The sequence below is a fragment of the Danio aesculapii genome, chromosome 16, assembly GCF_903798145.1.
Source record: "Danio aesculapii chromosome 16, fDanAes4.1, whole genome shotgun sequence".
In the NCBI taxonomy this organism is placed as follows: Eukaryota; Metazoa; Chordata; class Actinopteri; order Cypriniformes; family Danionidae; genus Danio; species Danio aesculapii.
In genome coordinates this window covers 20,308,662-20,328,243 of record NC_079450.1, presented here as the reverse complement: position 1 = coordinate 20,328,243, position 19,582 = coordinate 20,308,662, and the positions used below count along the sequence as shown (strand labels likewise).

Below are 19,582 nucleotides of genomic sequence, written 5' to 3'. Positions count from 1 at the left end.
ATAAATAAATAAATAAATAAATAAATAAATAAATGTCAGAGGATATTTTTTGGGTACGACAATTTTTAAGTGATTTCAGTAAGGAGTAAGTTCGTTTCGGAAATGTTCAAAGCATGGGGGACAGTCTTTCCACTTACAGCAATCTAGCAAGTAGGAAAACAATATTCACAATGTCTGATATTGACTTGTCTAATCCATCAACTTGTTTAATCAAATTAAATCAATATTTACTTGTCTAATCCACCAATCCATAAAAGAGAATTCACTGGATGTTAAAGACAGGTATGTTTGACATTTATAGTGCAGCCATTCTATAACATCACTCCAGAATCTGCATGAAATTGGGCAAGTAAATCCGCAGAAGGTACACTCTGCCATATCAAATTTAAATCACTTATGCAGAAAATTAGAAAGGGGATAAATCCTGTGACAAAATTTGAAAAGCGTTTCTTTGACTTTAGGTGGAATTGGCCATTGAACGTATTTAGAGAAGGCTTTTTCCATCATACCAGAATGGTTTACAGGCACATTGTGTTTATCATAATCATGGAACAATTTCTCTTTAAAAGCATCTGTTACTACCGTATTCTTGAATTTTTTTATCTAGTAATTTGTGATTACTAATTAATAAATTCAATAATGGAGTAACATCAGAATAAGTCAAAGTATTTTTGAATTAGGTGAATCAAAGCTATAGGAATAGCTTTACAGATTTTTAAGTACTCTCTTTGAGTACACTTTACATTAGAGCGTTCAACAAATCTGGTCTGAGCCAATAAAACACCTTTACAATCCATCAAGTCAGTAACAAAGAGAATTCCCTTTTCAAACCGTTCAGATTTAAATACTGATTTCCTGTTTATCAGTATTGTTCAGAAATAAACTATGTGAAGTAAAGTTATGTGTGAATATTTTTGTTGTTGTTGCCTATGGAATTTAGACAATGAAAGTGGAATTTTCTTAATTTCAGTCACATCTGAGTAAAAAACCCAAACCAAGCTTCCCAAAAATAGCCCTCTGTATGTAAAACCATAGAGTTATAACAAGCAAAAAGGTTTTTAACCAATGAATTCTACAGGAACCTATCAGGACTTTCAAGGCTTTTATCAAGGCTTTTAAACCTGTTGTGTCCGTTTCCAGTCAGTGACATAAGATTGTGAACTCCTTTGTATAGATGTGTTTTTTACTTTATAGCCTTGAAAAAAATAAGAAAACATTGATTACTGTTCCTGTCGTTAGCTGATAAACCTACTTACTTTGTGGCCTTCTGACATTTGAAGGACAGGACACTGTTTTTTTTTTCAGTTACATCTGACATGTTAAATCTGCCATGTAAATGTCTCATAGAAAAAAGGTAAATGCATTAATAACATAGAAAGGACATGTGACTCTAGCAAAAATACAACAATTACTGCATTTAATGTTCAGTAATCGTTTTTATAGGAGACCTATTATGCCACTTTTAACAAGATGTAATAGAAATCTCTGATGTCCCTAGAGTGTGTATGTGAAGTTTCAGCTCAAAATATCTCACAAATAATATTTTATAATTCTTTGGAGCTGCCCTTTTTAGGTTTTGATCCAAATTGTGCCATTTTGGTGACTGTTGCTTTAAATTTAAATGAGATTGTGATCTTTTCAAAAGTGGGCGGAGCTACAAACACCTGTGCATCAGCATAGCGGCAGATTCAAAAAGAAAAAACATTATATCTATGAAAAACTGAACATGTTAAAAGAAGTGTATCAGAGGAAGGCAGTATAGAGACTACAGTGTTCATTTGTGCATCCTAAACCTCAACATTTAAAATGCCTCTTAGTTGCCAGTGTTGGGCAGTGCCGTAGCTAAGTAGTGACGCTACTAGTTTAACTACATTTATCAGTAGTGTGGCGGTAGCATCGCTACTTCTAAATCAAATAGCTTTTCAGTACCGAAGTGATTATTTTAGGCAAGTAGCACAGTAGCGTTCACAAGCTACATTTACCGATCGATCATGTTAAAGTTAATTCTGATGCCGTGCTCTTGTTAGAGTTGAATTGGTTTTAAAAGTATTTTGTATATATATATATATTTATGCATTTATATATATTCATTTTCTTTTCAGCTTAGTGCCTTTATTAATCTGGGGTCGCCACAGCGGAATGAACCACCAACTATATATATATATATATATATATATATATATATATATATATATATATATATATATATATATATATATATATATATATATATATATATATATATATATTCCTTTACAATTATGGCGCATATGTTTCATTGGCAGTCTCATTGATCACTAAGACAGAACTGACTTGGATTGAAATTGATTTGATTTAAAAATGAAAAAAAAAAAGCTTAGATGTAGATAAGCTACTTTTGCCATGTAGCTTTTAGCTTAGCTTGCTACATTCTCCAGGGGGTAGCTTTTAGTGTAGGTAAGCTACATTTTCAGTACTAATAGCAGAGCTCACTACATTTTCCAAGCAGCTTGCCCAACACTGTTAGTTGCTGACACCATCTTCAGCAGGTATGGTGTGAAATGTCTGATGGCTGCTTCTCACTGAGGGCTGTCAATGCTAATGAAGGAGAGATCATCACTAATGGGTGGGACTTTCCCCCTCTGATGATAGGTACAAAGTGAGAATGCCAATCAAAGTGTTTTTGCAGATTGTTTTAAAAAAAGTGTGATAACAAGTAATACAATGAATTTATTTTTACCATAGATGCTGGCTAAATTCACACACAGTTGTCACACAACTGTGTTTAAACCCCGTATAAAAGTGATTTTAACATAATAGGTCCCCTTTAAACTTTTAAAAGGATCATGAATGAACAGTCCCTGATCTGAATGTTCTGAAGGGGCATAATAACCTTTTTGAACAGTTTGACCAGTTCTGAACAAACAGTTCAAGCAGTGTTTATGTGACTGAACGAATCTGAGGTTGTTTAGAATAATTAATGTTAACAGAACACGTGAATGAAGCATTTTACTTGCAGCAAAATGATGTGTATGCAGAGAATGGTGCATATTTCAAGAGAACACTTGTTTATGTGTCAACTAATAGCGTGATGAAAATTATCAGCAATCCAACTGAGTAATGAGACTCATAATGCACTATTGCACTGTCTCAAGGTCAGAGGATTAGTCTTAAGTTGAGTCTTCATTCAAAATAAATAAATAAATTTAAATAATACTAAATAAAACTGATAATTTCCTTGACAGAATCAAGATAATATTAATAAATATCTAATCAATATGAATTTCACTTTTAATTTGGCTAAAAGGTGGCATATATACATATGCATTTGTCATAATCTCTTATTTTGCAATGCAGTAATTTCATATTATATTGTCAGCTCATAATATGTATATACTGTAGCATTTATAGATCTGAAATGCTGCTATGAATCTGCAAGTTCAGTTGACCTTTAAACACAGATCAAATTATCTGGTTCCTTTTATAATTTGACATATTGATATAGTTTGATGTCACGAGTCAGTTTTTGGAAGGTTAACCGTGCTGTCTGGCATATCTAATCTCATATACTGTTCATTTAACCCACCGCCTTGAGAATGTTTTGGCAATGGAGATAACTGCATGGAGTACAAAGATAATAATGAAAACCTTTTCAAGGGAGCATTCAAAATAACAAGAGTCTCCTATACTTCAAAAGATTATTTTTAATGCTTAATAAATTGTATGTGCTGGGATATAATGGCCTTTAAAATTAAGAAGGTTAGCATTTGGTAATTTTTAGATTTACTTCCATAAATACTTCAATTTCTTTTAATGTAATTGTACATCATTTTAATAAGGGGGTTGCAATGTACTTTAACCACATTTTTAATTTAATTTATTTATTTATTTCAATTTATGAGTATGACAGATGTGGGCTTTCCATAACAGAAATATTTATGCCAATTAAAATAATAATAACAACAAGAACAACAAAGTGATATATAATGAATTCCGAATATATTTATATTCAACTTTCTTTTTTTATCATAAAGAAATCTATTTTTGGTAATAATTTGGTTTTTGAGAAACAGTACGATTATCTTTTGTGATTTAGCACTTTTTATTTAAGGAATTGTAGCCTAGAACATTCTTATAAAAAGGAGTAATAATGGTCAGTGGGGTTTGACATATGGGGACAAAACTTAAAGGATAAAATAATTCATTCATTCATTCATTCATTCATTTTCCTTCAGCTTCGTCCCTTTATTTATCAGGGGACACCACAGCGGAATGAACTGCCAACTTATCCAGCATATGTTTTACACAGCAGATGCCCTTCCAGCTGCAACCCAGTACTGTTGGAAAAACCAGCGCACCTGGAGGAAACCCACGTTAACACAGGGAGAACATGCAAACTTCACACAGTAATGCCAACTGACCTAGCTGGGACTCAAATCAGTGACCTTCTTGCTGTGAGCCACCGACACGGCCCATAAAATAATTTATGTTAGTATTATTAATTAGTATTAATATTGTTATAATTATTATAAATAACATTTTTTTTAAACACTATATAATTTAATGTATTGGTTTTCTGAAATAGAAGAAATGTTTAAGATTTTTTACTTGTTTATGTAATTGAAGATAATTTTAACAATGGGAAGATATAACGGTAGTTGGACACATGGGGGCAGTCTCTAAATAAAATGAATGTATAATATAATATAATATAATATAACATAACGTAACAATATAATATAATATAATATAATATAATATAATATAATATAATATAATATAATATAATATAATATAATATAATATAATATAATATAATATAATATAATACAATATAATATAATATAATATAATATAATATATCCAGGGGTGGATTTAACCAGTAAGTGAGGTAAGCAGCCGCCAATAAATATCTAGAAGTTTAAATTATACCTATAAACTATAATATACAAATTTGATTGCACTGGAAATCTTTAAATCCACCTAACGCATCACTGGCTTTAAGATCTGATGTTATATATTTACACTTGGAAAAAATATATGTTCAATTAGAGATTCTAGCAAATTTTTATATGTTTGGCAACCCTTATTATCATATTTCTCTGCTATCAATGTAAATGTACCTGGGGACTAATGTGACTGTCTTGTATGTAACTGTAATCTTTTTGTCTTTTCTTTCACTGTCCAGACCCTCATGTTTAGTCTATGTTATAGTCTACCATTGTATGATGGCACAGCATTATCCCTGATTGTATCACCCATTATTGTTGTGTATTTATATATAACCCATCTCAGGGAAACATCCATACACACTCACACTCATACACAACGGACAAATTAGCCTTCTGTGGGGGAAACCGGAGCACCTGGAGGAAACCCAGGGAGAACATGCAAACTCCACACAAAAACGCCAACTGTGAGGCGACAGCACTACCTACTGCATCGCCCTATATATATATATATATATATATATATATATATATATATATATATATATATATATATATATATATATTTACTTTATAAAATTGTGCAGTTATTTTTCATTTATTACTATTTTTATTATTACTTTTCTTTTTTACTATCTTTTTTTAGGGTTTGTTTTAAGGGTTTATTTAAAAATATCTCTGTATAAACAATGTCATTTGTACTTGGCATAAAAATAAAGAAAAAAAAACAATATATAATATCGTTTTCTATCATATTTTGTATGGTGAGAGTTAAAAAAATACAATTTTAACGTAATTAAATATTATTTAGTATACAATCAAATATAATATTAGCAGTCCAGCAGTCAAATTTATATAATTTTTTTAAAATTATTTTTAGTTGTAAATTAATTTTAAGAAAACTCATCATTTAAAATACAGAGATTGCAGTACTTTAAATTGTAAAAAACGAAGATGGAATTGCTTAAGACCCCAAAATCACTAAATCCGCCCCTGATTAGCCTATTATAAATAACAAATACAGATTTTGTTTTTGATTTTTTTAATCAAAACGCAAACAAAAGAGAAATAGCAATAGGAACAGACACAGGGTAAAGGCTACATAAGAAAAAAGTAATAAAGTCAGGCTAGAGATTGTGTATGTTTGTGTGTGGAAATTTAACTTTAAACACACGACACAGTAGACTTATCACGTATCACGACATATCAGCTATGATTTTTATGAGTGACTCAACAGGCATCATTTTGAGTAGAAAGACAAATCTACACTTCTCAGGTTCGTCGATAAAGCTCATTGATCTTACTTTAGACTGAAAGCTTCTGTCATTTTAGAAGAAAGCGACAAGTGTTAAGCGAGATCGCGGAGGGGGCGGGGCTCGCTTCACCTTTTCTTCACAGCTCCCATTCGGCACAGCTGTGTGTGCGTGTGTGTGTGTGTGAGAGAGAGAGAGAGAAAGAGAGTGTGTGTTTTTGTGTGCGGGGATTCACAAACCTCATTTCTCTCTTTAAATGAGGAATCCGGTCAGTGTGATAGAATGATCTTGGCGATTCATCTGTGATAGTCACAGACGGACACACACGGAGACCTTTCTTCATAGATAGGCTTTAGTTTCTGCCAGATAACAAAAATGGATAGCTCAGACAAGGAGAACAGGTCGGATGAAGAATTTGAATCACCCGAGGAAGAGGAAGTGGACCCGAGAATTCAGGTACATTTCTGCTTTATGTTGAGATTGATATTTGTGTTTAAGACGGTGTATGGAAAAAATGAAAGGTGCTATAACGTTTCAGATACACTCACTAATGTGTTCGTTTTATTTATTAATGCGTTTCACATCACATTTCTCTTACCATCACTGATATTACGTGTTAATCCCGATACAGATTAGATTAATCGATTTATTCGCCGCAATTTGCCTTTTATTGACGGCTCGTCTGCGGCATTGAGTGCTCTGATGGCCCAATTCAGTGTTGCCAGATCTTGCAAGAAAAACAAGCAACCTGCTTTGACTAAACGCATCTAAAGGAAGCTACCACCGGGATTTCTATCCTTTCGATTTTTTTATATTTTATTTATTTATTTATTTATTTTTGTAGCCTAAACGTAGTATAGGGATGTAGCTATTGTTTAAAAGTGAGTAAGAATTGTAGAATTAAACTAGCTAATATAGCCCAGTATAAAGTCTTGACACTTGATGATGCTTGATCATGTGTTTATAATTTTGAAAATATTTTTAGTAATACTAATAATAACTGCGGTATTTTGACAATATTTTGGAGACAATGTGATTTACACAGTTGATGAGAATAAGTGGACATGGCAACAGTGCATCATTTGTTGGCTTTGCTTCGCTGCTTTCAAGTATACAGTTCATGCAGCACATCAAACAAGTTTTATATTCCCTTTTTTTCTACTATGAATCTTTAAAAAAAGGGCTTTAAATTGTGCTAGGGTTAAACGTCTGGAGCTTAAATATATTTGACTAATTCAATTAATACAACAAAACTAAGATTTTAGTAAGATAAACCTTATTAAAGCAAAAAAAAAAAAAAAAGATTATAAATAATAAATACAAAATATTCTAATAAATAGTTCAAAGCTGACATTAATAATAAAAATGGATTGAAATCTAGAACGAAACATAATAGACGTATTGTCAAAATGAAATTTTCCAACACATTTATAATATCAATATTTCACAGTATAAGCTGAATTTATATGGGTTCCTTTGCGATAGATTGTTGTATTTTGTGGCATCTAAAAGATTGAAAAGTCTCATTAGTAAAGAAAGCAGTCTTAAGTGGGATATGTGTCTACTTCACTTTTTTTTTTTTTATAGGGTGAGCTTGAGAAGTTGAATCAGTCTACAGACGACATCAACAGATGTGAAACTGAGCTTGAGGTATGACTGCACAATCCAACATCTAAGAGCTTGAATACAGTAAACATTTTACCATCTATCTATCTATCTATCTATCTATCTATCTATCTATCTATCTATCTATCTATCTATCTATCTATCTATCTATCTATCTATCTATCTATCTATCTATCTATATGTCTGTCTGTCTGTCTGTCTGTCTGTCTATCGAAGAGTTTGAATAGTCAACTAGAAGTTATTGAATAGAATTAATACTGTATTCATTGGTAGATCCATCCATCCATCCAACATCCAAGAGTTTGAATAGTCAACTAATAGATATAGATTAGAATAAATACTGTATTTATTGTTAGATTCATTTTAACATCTATCCACCCATCCATCCATCCATCCATTGGTTGTTCTGTGTATCCATCCATCCATCCATCCATCCATCCATCCATCCATCCATCCATCCATCCATCGGTTGTTCTGTGTGTCCATGCATTCATCCATCCATCCATCGGTTGTTCTGTGTGTCCATGCATTCATCCATCCATCCATCGGTTGTTCTGTGTGTCCATCTATTCATCCATCCATCCATCCTTCCATCCATCCATCCATCCATTCATCCATCGTTCTATCTGTTTTTCTATGATCCATTTTTCTATTTATTCGTCCATGCATCCATCGTTCAGTCATCATTCATCTATAGCTCTATCACTCCAATGTTGCATCCATCCATCTATCTGTTGGTCTATCCATCCATTCTTCTTTCTATCAGTCCTCTGTTTCTTCCATTGCTATATCCATCCATCCATCCATATGTTATTCAGGTAATCATATTTTTGTCAATTTATCTATCTATCTATCTATCTATCTATCTATCTATCTATCTATCTATCTATCTATCTATCTATCTATCTATCTATCTATCTATCTATCTATCTATCTATCTATCTATCTATCTATCTATCTATCTATCTATCTATCTATCTATCTATCTATCTATCTATCTATCTATCTATCTATCTATCTATCTATCTATCTATCTATCTATCTAAAGATTATAAAGATGATTTGAACAACACATCGGTTGGTAAACTGTAACTAGGAGTCACCTGTTGACCTTAAGTTTGGATTTTGTACCATGGCACACCAAGGAACTGAATGTGTTACAACGATAGGCTTACTCAACACATAAAGGTCTGTCTGAGTGCAATGAATAACTGGAACATGTATCCAGTAAAATCAGTAAGAGATGAAAGTCTGTAAAAAGTTAACTTAAAAAAAAGATTAAATATTTTGTGCTTGGACTGTTTAAATTCATTCCCTAAAATCGAACGACAAGCAGCACGAGGTGTTGATCTTTGCTGTTCATATCTTGTAGACTTTTTCAGAGCGAGCACAGATGTTGACTGTCTGCGCACAGTAAACAAAGGCATGTCAAGACAAAAACACACTCAGCTGTTCAGACTCAGTCATGTGTTCACTTCGGTAACTCCGAATTGTCTCTATGCCACTGAGCTCTTTGTGCGGCCTTGTCCTCCTAATGTAATAATTGAATAAAACCAAATAACTAGTGTGTAGTCTGATTGTAAGTCAAAAACAAGCAGAAAAAAAATCCTTGCCCATTTGCCAATTTCTCTATCAAAGTTTTATTGTTTACATGGCTTAAACAGGACTTTTATTGTGTCGTTAACATTCAAAATGTCAGCAGAACCCAATCCTCCATGCAATATATCAGCACGTTATTTCCTGCAGATTAAATGAATAATGTATGTCATATATTAACTATAGAAAGGTATTGCCCAGGATTTATTTAAACATCTTAAAGGAATAGTTTACCCAAATAATGAGAATGTGCACACATGTAAAGTTCAAATAAGTACAGTAATGCTTGCGGTAGCATTAACCATCTATGCATGCAGTAGTTAGTAAAGCGGGCACTTATTCTTCTGAGAATCCTATAATTGAGCCATTTGGCTGTAAACCAAATTAGTGCTGCTATTGCGTCAATGGCTGTGTTGGACTTCAAAGTGGACTTAAGATGTAGGTCCTGGCATTTTCCTTTTCTTAGAATCTGTGTCACTTTCAAATAATCGATCCGTGTTTTGACAGACTGAGTTTAATCTTATTACTTCGCCTTTGGTCAATAAATGGAAAATGACTATTAAATTACATTTATGAGAGAGCTTGTTTACAGCACAAGAGAAAAGCATATTTTCCCAGTGCTTATAGTCCGTTTTACAGATCTTCTTGCAAATTGGATTACAGATAAACTGATTTTACTCCCTTTTTATGTGTGGGACTTCTTATGTGCAAATCAGTTGACTCGCACGCCATAAGCTGAAAAGCTTTTCAATTTGCAGAAAGCATGACACAATCACATCTGTACAATTCTTAATGAGGTTTAAAGGGATAACTCACCCAAAATGAAAATTCTGTCATAATTTATATTACCTTGACTTGTTCCAAACCTGTTTGGAACACAAAAGAAGATATTTTAAAGATGTCTGGAAACCATTGACTTCTATAGGATTTGCTTTTTCTACTATGGATGTCAATGGTTTTAGGTTTCCAGCATTCTTTAAAATATTTTCTTTTGTGTTCAACGGAAGAAACATATACTCATAAAGCTTTGGAACCACTTGAGGGTATGAAAATAGTGAGTAAGTGTTCATTTTTGGGTGCACTTGATGTTCAATGAGTTTTTTTTGCTTGCGTTAATGTAGTTGTTTCTGTAAAATTAGGGTTATATACAATCTCGTATACAGTCTCACCTCTGCATAGAGTTTATTTGTGCAGGAATGATGTGTTTGGTACCATGAATCACCTACAATCAAGAGCTGTGTTTGGAAAAAAATTGGGCACATATTGAAGTTATAATTTTATAAGTTATAATCTAAAAATACGGGCTTCTTTTAACGCACATTTTAATCAAATATTGACCAACCCAACCATTTGATACAAACTGAGTTACACAACTATTTATTAATCCAGCTGTTGGGTTGATTCATATTTTTATCCAGATTAGGATGGAAACAAATTACCATTTTAGAGGGATCTCAGATGCTGATAAACTGATAATTAATTTAATTTTAAGGCTGATATATGTTTTTTTTAATAAAGATCCCTAATCGGACATATGAACAAAATAGCATTAGAGGTACTGGCAAATGGTTAATTGCTCCATTCTGTGAAGTAAAATGAATGAATTTTACTTCATTAATTTGATGTAATCTTCTTGAATGAACAGTTGTCACTTTAAGGGTTCCCTTGTTTCATCACTGGATGAATCAGCATTTTCAAATGAATCTCTTGAATAGATAAACAGTACTGTTTTAACATCTACTTCATCACAATTGGTGCAATATCATTTGATGTAGGGCTGCACATTTTTTTTCAGCAGTATATATATATATATATATATATATATATATATATATATATATATATATATATATATATATATATATATATAGCAATATGAACATTATTTTAAAAGATGGCTTCAATAGCTCTATTTGCTGGGAAAATATACATTTATATATTGAGGTGATATTATAAGGGTGTGAATCATGTATAAAAACTAATTAACAAATTGCAAGCAAGAATAATTACAATAGATAAAAGAAAAAAAGTGAAACAATCAGTGCTTTACGGTTTTCCAGAGAGTCAAACAGTATTCAGGTACAGAAAAATAAAACTGTATAGTCTTCATTGTATTAATAAGTCAGTAAAATTATTCTTCATTTAAGTTACAAATGTTGTACGTTACTGTGCCGAATGCTTTACACTCTCTTGAAATCCCTTTAAAACACATGCAAATGAAAAAGTTTCACTCTGTTATGGTTATACTTTGCAATGACTCCATAAATCTCATGTATTCTCAATTGTTGATCCACTATCATCAAGACTCAATACTGCATATCCTGCGAAGTGACTATTGCGGAAACACACATTGGAATTTCAATGATGAAACGATGCATCCCTAATTTGAAGCTTCAAACATTGCTTTTATACACCAATTTTTTTTGTTATATACAACAATAAACTTGTACTGTGCATTTATAAAGTGTGCTTCACATGGGTGAGTGGGCTTGACAGACCACCTGTAGAAACAGTTCCTTTAAATAATTAGCATTTTATGTGTGTATTGTGAGGCGATGCAGTGACACAGTGGGTAGCACGTTCGCCTCACAGCAAAAAGGTTGCTGGTTCGAGCCTAGGCTGAGTCAGTTGGCGTTTCTGTGTGGAGCATGTTCTCCCCGTGTTCGCGTGGGTCATAGACATGTGGTATAGGTGAATTGGGTGAGCTAAATTGTTCGTAGTGTATGTGTGTGATGGAGTGTGTATGGATGAGTGATGGGTTGCAGCTGGAAGGGCATCTGTTGCGTGAAACATGTGCTGGATAAGTTGGGGGTTCAATGCGCTGTGGCGACCTCAGATTAATAAAGGGACTAAGCCGAAAATAGAATGAATGTGTGTATTGCCTCTTTTTGCTGAATACCTCGTCAATTATAAGTTGCTTTGATCAAAAGCATCTGATAAATGACTAAATTAATGCCAGTACTTCTGTGATCATTTGTATTTCTGAAGCAAAACATAATAATGCATGCAGCTGTACAATTTATTGTGATTTGAAGTTACCTATATGCTTCACCTCTAGGACGCCAGGCAGAAGTTTCGCTCTGTGCTGGTGGAAGCCACATTAAAGCTGGACGAGCTGGTGAAGAAGATTGGCAAAGCGGTGGAAGAATCCAAACCATACTGGGAGGCCCGGCGTGTGGCACGACAGGTGAGGCCAAGAAAATCTAAACAAGAAACAATCTTTCTTAAGCCAACTTTACCCACACAAGGTCTGTTTTTAGTTGGCATGTCACCATTTGCTTTTTCCTGTGGTGTGATTTTCTTTTATCCCTCTCGGGAGATTGCCTTGCTATCAGCTTGTTTACTGCTATGAACTGGAAGGCACAGTAGCATTAACTCTCGATCTGTCACAGGTGGTTGGCTTCATTCAGCCGGGCATAAAGGGCTGAGAGAGGGAATGAGAGCAAATGTTTAAATGCTCAAATCTCACTTCCCTTTTCTCAAGGGCCTGTGCTATTCTGAGAGCAGAAGATCAGTTTATCTTGGTTAGTGTGATGCAGCCGTTGTGTTAAAGGGCTGAGACATATAAGGCATAAAATGTCTTATTTGCTTTGATTTGCTGATTAAAAAGGAATTTTCTGATATTTATATATATGCTGAACCGTAATTAAGTGAATCAGTTACAATGGTGAGGTTGACCTTCTGTAGAACTGGGACAGGATAGTTTAAGCTGTTATGCAGTTCAGTCCATAAAGGGAGAATTGTAAGTGGCCTATTTAATTTCACTGACAAAGCACTGGATTTTTATAGGCAATTTCCTTGGTGGTAAAGGAGAGCTATGTGTCCTTAAAAGTTGTTGTTTTTCCTCAAGGACAAGCAGCAGTGATTTTTTATTTTTTTTTTTTCAAATAGAAACTGTGCTGTCTGCGCTGTCAAGGTCCTTTATTATGAAAAATATGGTGATTATTCATTAAACTAGTTTAGAGTGTCTTTGTTTTAATGATGGATGGACTTTTGTACTGACAGTTTATTCTAATCTGACATACAAGTTGTCTCTCAGCAGTGTTGGGGGTAACGCGTAATGATATTGCTCTTCTAGGTAATGAGTAAAGTAATGCATTACTTAAGTAATATATAAAAAAAATAACTTGAGTTACATTTTAAGATAAATTAATTCACTTTTAAATAATAATTTGCTGAATTAAAATTAGTGTAGTCACGTTGAATCACGCTCATTAAGAAAATGAGTCCCCGGGGGAACAAACAGAAACCAAGATGGCAGAGCCTTATCTTTCTGTGACAGAAGTGTACTCATTATTCTGAACGCATGGAAGAAAAGGGATTATAGTCTCAATGGACTAATTTTACTGAACTAATAAAACAAAAATACAAAAGTAGCAAACACATTGCTTTCAACTTTCATTAAACTGTGTATACGGCATGTATAGCGTAAGAAAGTTCTCAGAAGGTAACATTATTAAATTTTTGTTTTTCATTGGTTTTTAAAAGGTAAATTAAGGTTATACAGTGTGCCATTAAATGCAGAGCTCTTCTATTAAAAAAAAAAAACCTGTAAATTCTGAAAGAGGTCAAGCGTCAGGCAGGTATGAAAAAGTAACTTAAAAGTAACGTATCGCATTACTTTCCATAAAAAGTAACGAAGTAATGCAACTAGTTACTTTTTTGAGGAGTAACTCAATATTGTAATGCATTACTTTCCAAAGTAACTTTCTTCAACACTTCCTCTCAGAAAGGCTTAAGCTTTATGATGATTTTAATAAACTTGATATACATCATGACCATCATGATTTAGCATGCACTGTACTTTAACCAATCTATACTTAAAACAATACTGCCTACAACTATGTGTACACCTATTCATTGTCTTCTACGTATTGCTGTCAACATTGCCAATTGTACATTGTCTTGTTTTTTTGGAGTATGTTGTTGTATGTTGTTGTATTTTGCACTGTCTTGAGCCAGCACCTAAGCTTTTCACTCATCATAGTACACGTGCTGCTTATGTTGTGACAATAAAAGTGATTTGATTTTAAACATTTGAAGTCAGAATTATTAGCCCCCCTTTGATTTTTATTTTTTTTTATTTTTAAAATATTTTCCAAATGATGTTTAACAGAGTGAGGAAATGTTTACAGTATGTCTGATAATATTTTTTCCTTCTGGAGAATATTTGTTTTATTTAGACTATAATAATAGCAGTTTTAAAATTTTTTTTAAAACCCTTTTAATGTCAAAATTATTAGCCCCTTTAAGCTATATATTTTTTTCGATAGTCTACAGAACAAACCATTGTTATACAATAACTTTCCTAATTACCCTAGCCTGCCTAGTTAACCTAATTTACCTAGTAAAGCCTTTAAATGTCACTTTAAGCTGTATAGAAATGTCTTGGAAAAATATCAAGTAAAATATTATTTAAACACAAAATAAATCAGTTTTTAGAAATGAGCTATTAAAGCTATTATGTTTAGAAATGTGTTGAAAAAAAAAATCTTCTCTTCATAAAACAAAAGTTCAGGAAAAAATAAACAGGGGATCTAATAATTCAGGGGGCTAATAATTCTGACCTTAACTGTATATATACATTTTTGAGAAATTATTTAAAATGAATTTGGCTTAGTGTACAATTTCATCCCAGACAATTAATTAATTTTAATATTATATCTTGTACAACAAGAAGATTAAATAAATTACAAAAATATGTATTTTTGTAGTTTTTATCATGTTTACAATTTTATCCCAATAAATAAATAACATTTATAGTGACATTTAAATCAGAGAAATAAAATAATTCACATATAAACGGCCACACATTAAACAGACATTAAGCTACAAAGCTGTCAGCATGAAAGGATTCAAGGATCTTTTAAAATATTAGATTATTTTATATGATTTTATGTGTAACAGATGCTAGTCTATAATAAGGGTCTAGTGTCTCTCTGCAGTGACTGCAGTGAGGTTAACTCTTTCTCTCTCTCCCCCTCCCTCCCTCTGTCTGTCGGTCTCTCTCCATCCCCTGACCATCTCGCCCTGAATTTTTTCCACTAGTTTAATTAGAAAAGCAGCTCAAACAGCAACTTATGACCTCTGCTGCCAGTTTTTGTGCATCACTGGAAATTCCCCTTATTCAAATATTACCTTATTTAGGGTTAATGTATTTGTTTTTCAGAAATAGTTCTTGATTTGATACACTTCTGCAATAGACAACTAGTCAACATCCTTCTTATGATATCAGAAAATACACTGTACTATATTTAGTGATAAGAGATTTTTTTTCCCTTTTAAAGATCAAATGTCCCATTAATCTATTCGATTATTATAAATGGTCCTACAATATGTTGTAAATAATGCACAAATTTTCTTATAATATACACACCATCACCTCTTTTATGATGCACGTCATGAATTTACGATGTGATCCTGGATTAATCTATGTTGATCCTGGAACATAATTTTTGTTTGAAAATCTAATCCATACCTATTCCCAACCCCTAAACCCAACCACAACTGTAAAGTATTCCCAAAACCAGAGGGAAATAATAATTTGATAACAGTCATGTAGAAGTGCATAAACCTACTGTAAGCCTAATCTTAACCTAAACGGTAAACATATCCCTTAATTCTCATTGGCTAATTAGAATGTCGTTTCAGGATCAACATAGATGTTTATCTAGGAACATGTCCAACTTGGTGAAATCAGGTTGGCGCTTTTTATGACACTGTATTAAATGTGTTTGCCTTTTAGAGAACCTGCTCTGCTCCGATTGGTCAGTTGGCTGTGGTCGGTTGTGACTGGCACTCTTCTTGCAGCTTGTATCAAAAACAGAATGTGCATTACTTCATCTGAAATTCAGCTCCATAAGCTTCCTATAGAGTGAAAAGAAGAGTAAAAATGCATTAATTTTACCATATAAACTTGACAGTGCAAAAAAAAAGTGTCATCTTAATACGTCGACAAAACATTTCTTTCAGTCCTCAACTAAAACCGCAGTGTTTGATGGTGAAATTAGATTGTGCTTAAACATGCAGTGAAGACCAGTGGCTGGTAGAATGCAAATTAGCTATTAGAAAAAAGGAAGAGAAGCGTTGACTTCTCAATACAATGGAGATTTCTAATATAGTTGTGTATTATTTTGAGTCTTTTTGGCACTGTGTGACACACGGCTGAATATTTTGGTAGATCCAGCGCTTTTGACGATCATACATTTTCTTACAAGTCACTGTGCTCCACGTATTAGGAGGCTTGCTGAAGGTGGCAGCTGAAGTGTAGTGAGGGGTTTGCATCTTTGATAAACGATAATATTTTCGATTCTTTGATAAGTAAAAGCCGGGACACGGCAAGCTGACGGTCAGCCAATGGGCTTCGTTGGGCCATTGATCCCGTATTTGGTTTGGTGTGTTCCATGCATCACCACTCATTGGGTTAATGATAGAGCTCGTTGGCCCGATTTAGCTTGTGGACTCAGCATCAGGTGTCAGCAGAAGAGTTGGTTTAAGCGGAAAAACACAGTTGGTTTACATTGGCGCTAGTTGTTTGGTGTCCCGGCCTTGAGAATGAGTTATAAATGCATATGGAAAAGTGTCGTCGCATCTTTAGTTTTTGCACGCGAATTGCACCTGAGCACAACCAAACTGCGCTCTGGCCCACATCTTCCTACTGGGCCAGGGTCGCCCAAACAAACCCTGCCCAGTCCCGTGGTAACACTAATCAAATAAAACTGGGATTTGGGTTCAGATGTACTCGCAACTAATCGGATAGCCTAGTAACAACAATAAAGACATAATTCTAAAATTCATTCTGAATGTAAAACAATAGCAGACTACAGCTATAGCGATTTAAATATGTAGAGTAATGATATTGTGGGAATCACTTTCAGAACATTTTTTTTCTAGCAAATAAACAATAAAACATGGACAATAGGGTTGGGCGATGTCAACCAATTGGGCATCGTACAATGTCTAATGTGAAACATTGCGATGGACGATGGCATCGTTGTCGTAGGCGGCGAATTATTTCTTTATGAATAATGAATTAATTCAAAATGAATTCATTATTTGTAGCCTATATTTCAACTACCTGACCCACATGGTCTTTGTTTTACCCGTAACCAAATCATAAATAAAGAGAAGTTACACACATAATTACCACCTGTCAATCACTTTTTCTGTGGGACTCTGGCATGAATAGGCAGAGTGATTTGTGTCGTTACAATGGCGTCGACAAACTCTATCTGAGGTTTTCACTAAAATTATTAAGTACAAGTGTGAAAGCGAAAGATTGAAGCAGTGTACTGATGCTGTGACACGTTACCTGATAGATTCAAAAGACCGAAGAGTTGTTAGATGGAGACAAGATTAATTAATTTTCGAGTTTAACAAGTATAGTGAGACACGATCCAGCGGTATATCCTTGATAAATTGTCCGACTTGCACTGCTCTCTGGGGTTTTGTGCTCAAAGAACCCGATGACTACCTGTAGCTCAGATGCGCATATGCTGCAGCACATGCCAGTGTGTGGTCACATGATGTGCGTTTTCAGCGGTATAGTGTGGACAGAGATCTTTTCAGAAATGCTAGGTGAAACAACAGTATGGACGTGGATTGTTTTCGTTCTAAAATGCCGTAAGATGTATTAGCGTAAACGGGGCCTAAGTGTGCGAGCGGGTTGGTGCTGTGACGGGGGCGGGACGGAGGATCGCAATGCCGGCTCAGCATTGTGGTGTCTATCGGCCATCGGTGATGGATGATGGCATTGTCTATCGACCAGACCCTAATGGACAGCAAATCAGAATCCATTGAAATATAGAGGGCTCACGAAGTTCAAAGCTAAACATGCGCACTGCTTAATGTTAAGCTCTCCTTTCAAAGATTATTTAAAGATGCTGATTATCTAGATATCTAAGCATGATTAAAAAATGACATTACATGGAAATTATGTAAGCCAGACTAGAAAGTTAAAGGAAAAACACTACACTGACAACGATTGATAGATTACACAAGCTGGATTTTAAAGCTCTGAAGTTTAAACAGCTTGTCTGTCAAGCAGGATATTGAGTCAAGTATATATTCTCATGAATTCAATAGCTCATCTGTGCGCTGAAGTGTTTAGAATGGCCCACTTTCCACTCATACAATCATCAAGCATCTATCACGGTCCCTTTTTTCAAAAAAAAAAAAAAAGAAATGCATGGATTACAAGGTTTCGTCAGCAGTTGTCAGTGTCTTTCAGCTTTAAAGGCAGCTGAAGACTCTTGAGTTGAGATGGGATCTTTAATGAATGCAGAAAACTGAAAGAGCTCCACGTATGACTGGTCTGCTGATTTAAGGATGAAAGATTTTTCAGAACTATTCGCATATCAATAATTCAGAATGCATTTCTCATTAAGAGCGCCTCTGAATAATGCACACACACATACTCATTCCCTTCTACACTCATGCATACATCAGATTTACAGCTACTGGTTAGTTCGCTTCCAGTAAAATGTGATTTGTAAAGACTTCAGCATTATCATTCAAGAGCCTTGAAACACATCCTGAGAGGTGAAATTGAGTTAATATTAAGCTTAATAATGTTGTGGAAGTTTTTGATTCATTGTAAAAGTATTTACTGATATTTGATCAATTTAAACCATACTTGCTTGATAAAGTAATGAATTAAAAAACCTTGAAACTATTTTACATGAAATAATGGTACAGTAAAATATGCAGCCTGTTTAATTGTGTGATTCTGAGAATGAACCGGTCTGTTTTTGCCATCGAACCTTTGAAAAATGTGTGTAATGATTTGCTAGCCTCGTGTTTAGCTAATCATTACATAACTACAATATGGAGTGTGGAAATGAGTTTGAAAGCTTAAGTGCAGTAAACGTTTGCATGAAACACTGAAAACCTCTGTTTTAGTCAAGAGAAAGTGATGTGTTCTCAGAGGAGACTTCAACACAGGGAAGGAACTTTATGCTGCCGATTTGTCACATCTAATAATGATTTCAATGGTCTCACTCAGCACTTCTGCTGGAGAAGAGGGCGCCACTTTTTTGTCAGATGAGCAGCACAAATAAAACACTTGCAGCTTTGTGCGGGTGTCAACAAACTGTCTTAGTGAGCCAATGCAGACGTTTCACTGGGTAGTTATATTGGGTTAACTTTATCACTAACTCAATGTCTAAAATGTGACCTTGT

The 19,582-nt window shown here is 34.0% G+C and overlaps 1 protein-coding gene across 1 annotated transcript in view; it reads left to right on the top strand.

Annotated features, from left to right (window-relative positions):
* The first annotated feature begins 6,376 nt into the window (after positions 1-6,376).
* sh3bp5b (SH3-domain binding protein 5b (BTK-associated)) overlaps positions 6,377-19,582 on the top strand; it is a 34,719-nt gene continuing 21,513 nt past the window's right edge. The window contains exons 1-3 of the mRNA XM_056476017.1: positions 6,377-6,637; positions 7,769-7,831; positions 12,462-12,590. Of these exons, the coding sequence (XP_056331992.1) occupies positions 6,557-6,637; positions 7,769-7,831; positions 12,462-12,590 (273 nt within the window). The 5' untranslated portion in view covers positions 6,377-6,556. The remainder of the gene's footprint in view (positions 6,638-7,768; positions 7,832-12,461; positions 12,591-19,582) is intronic.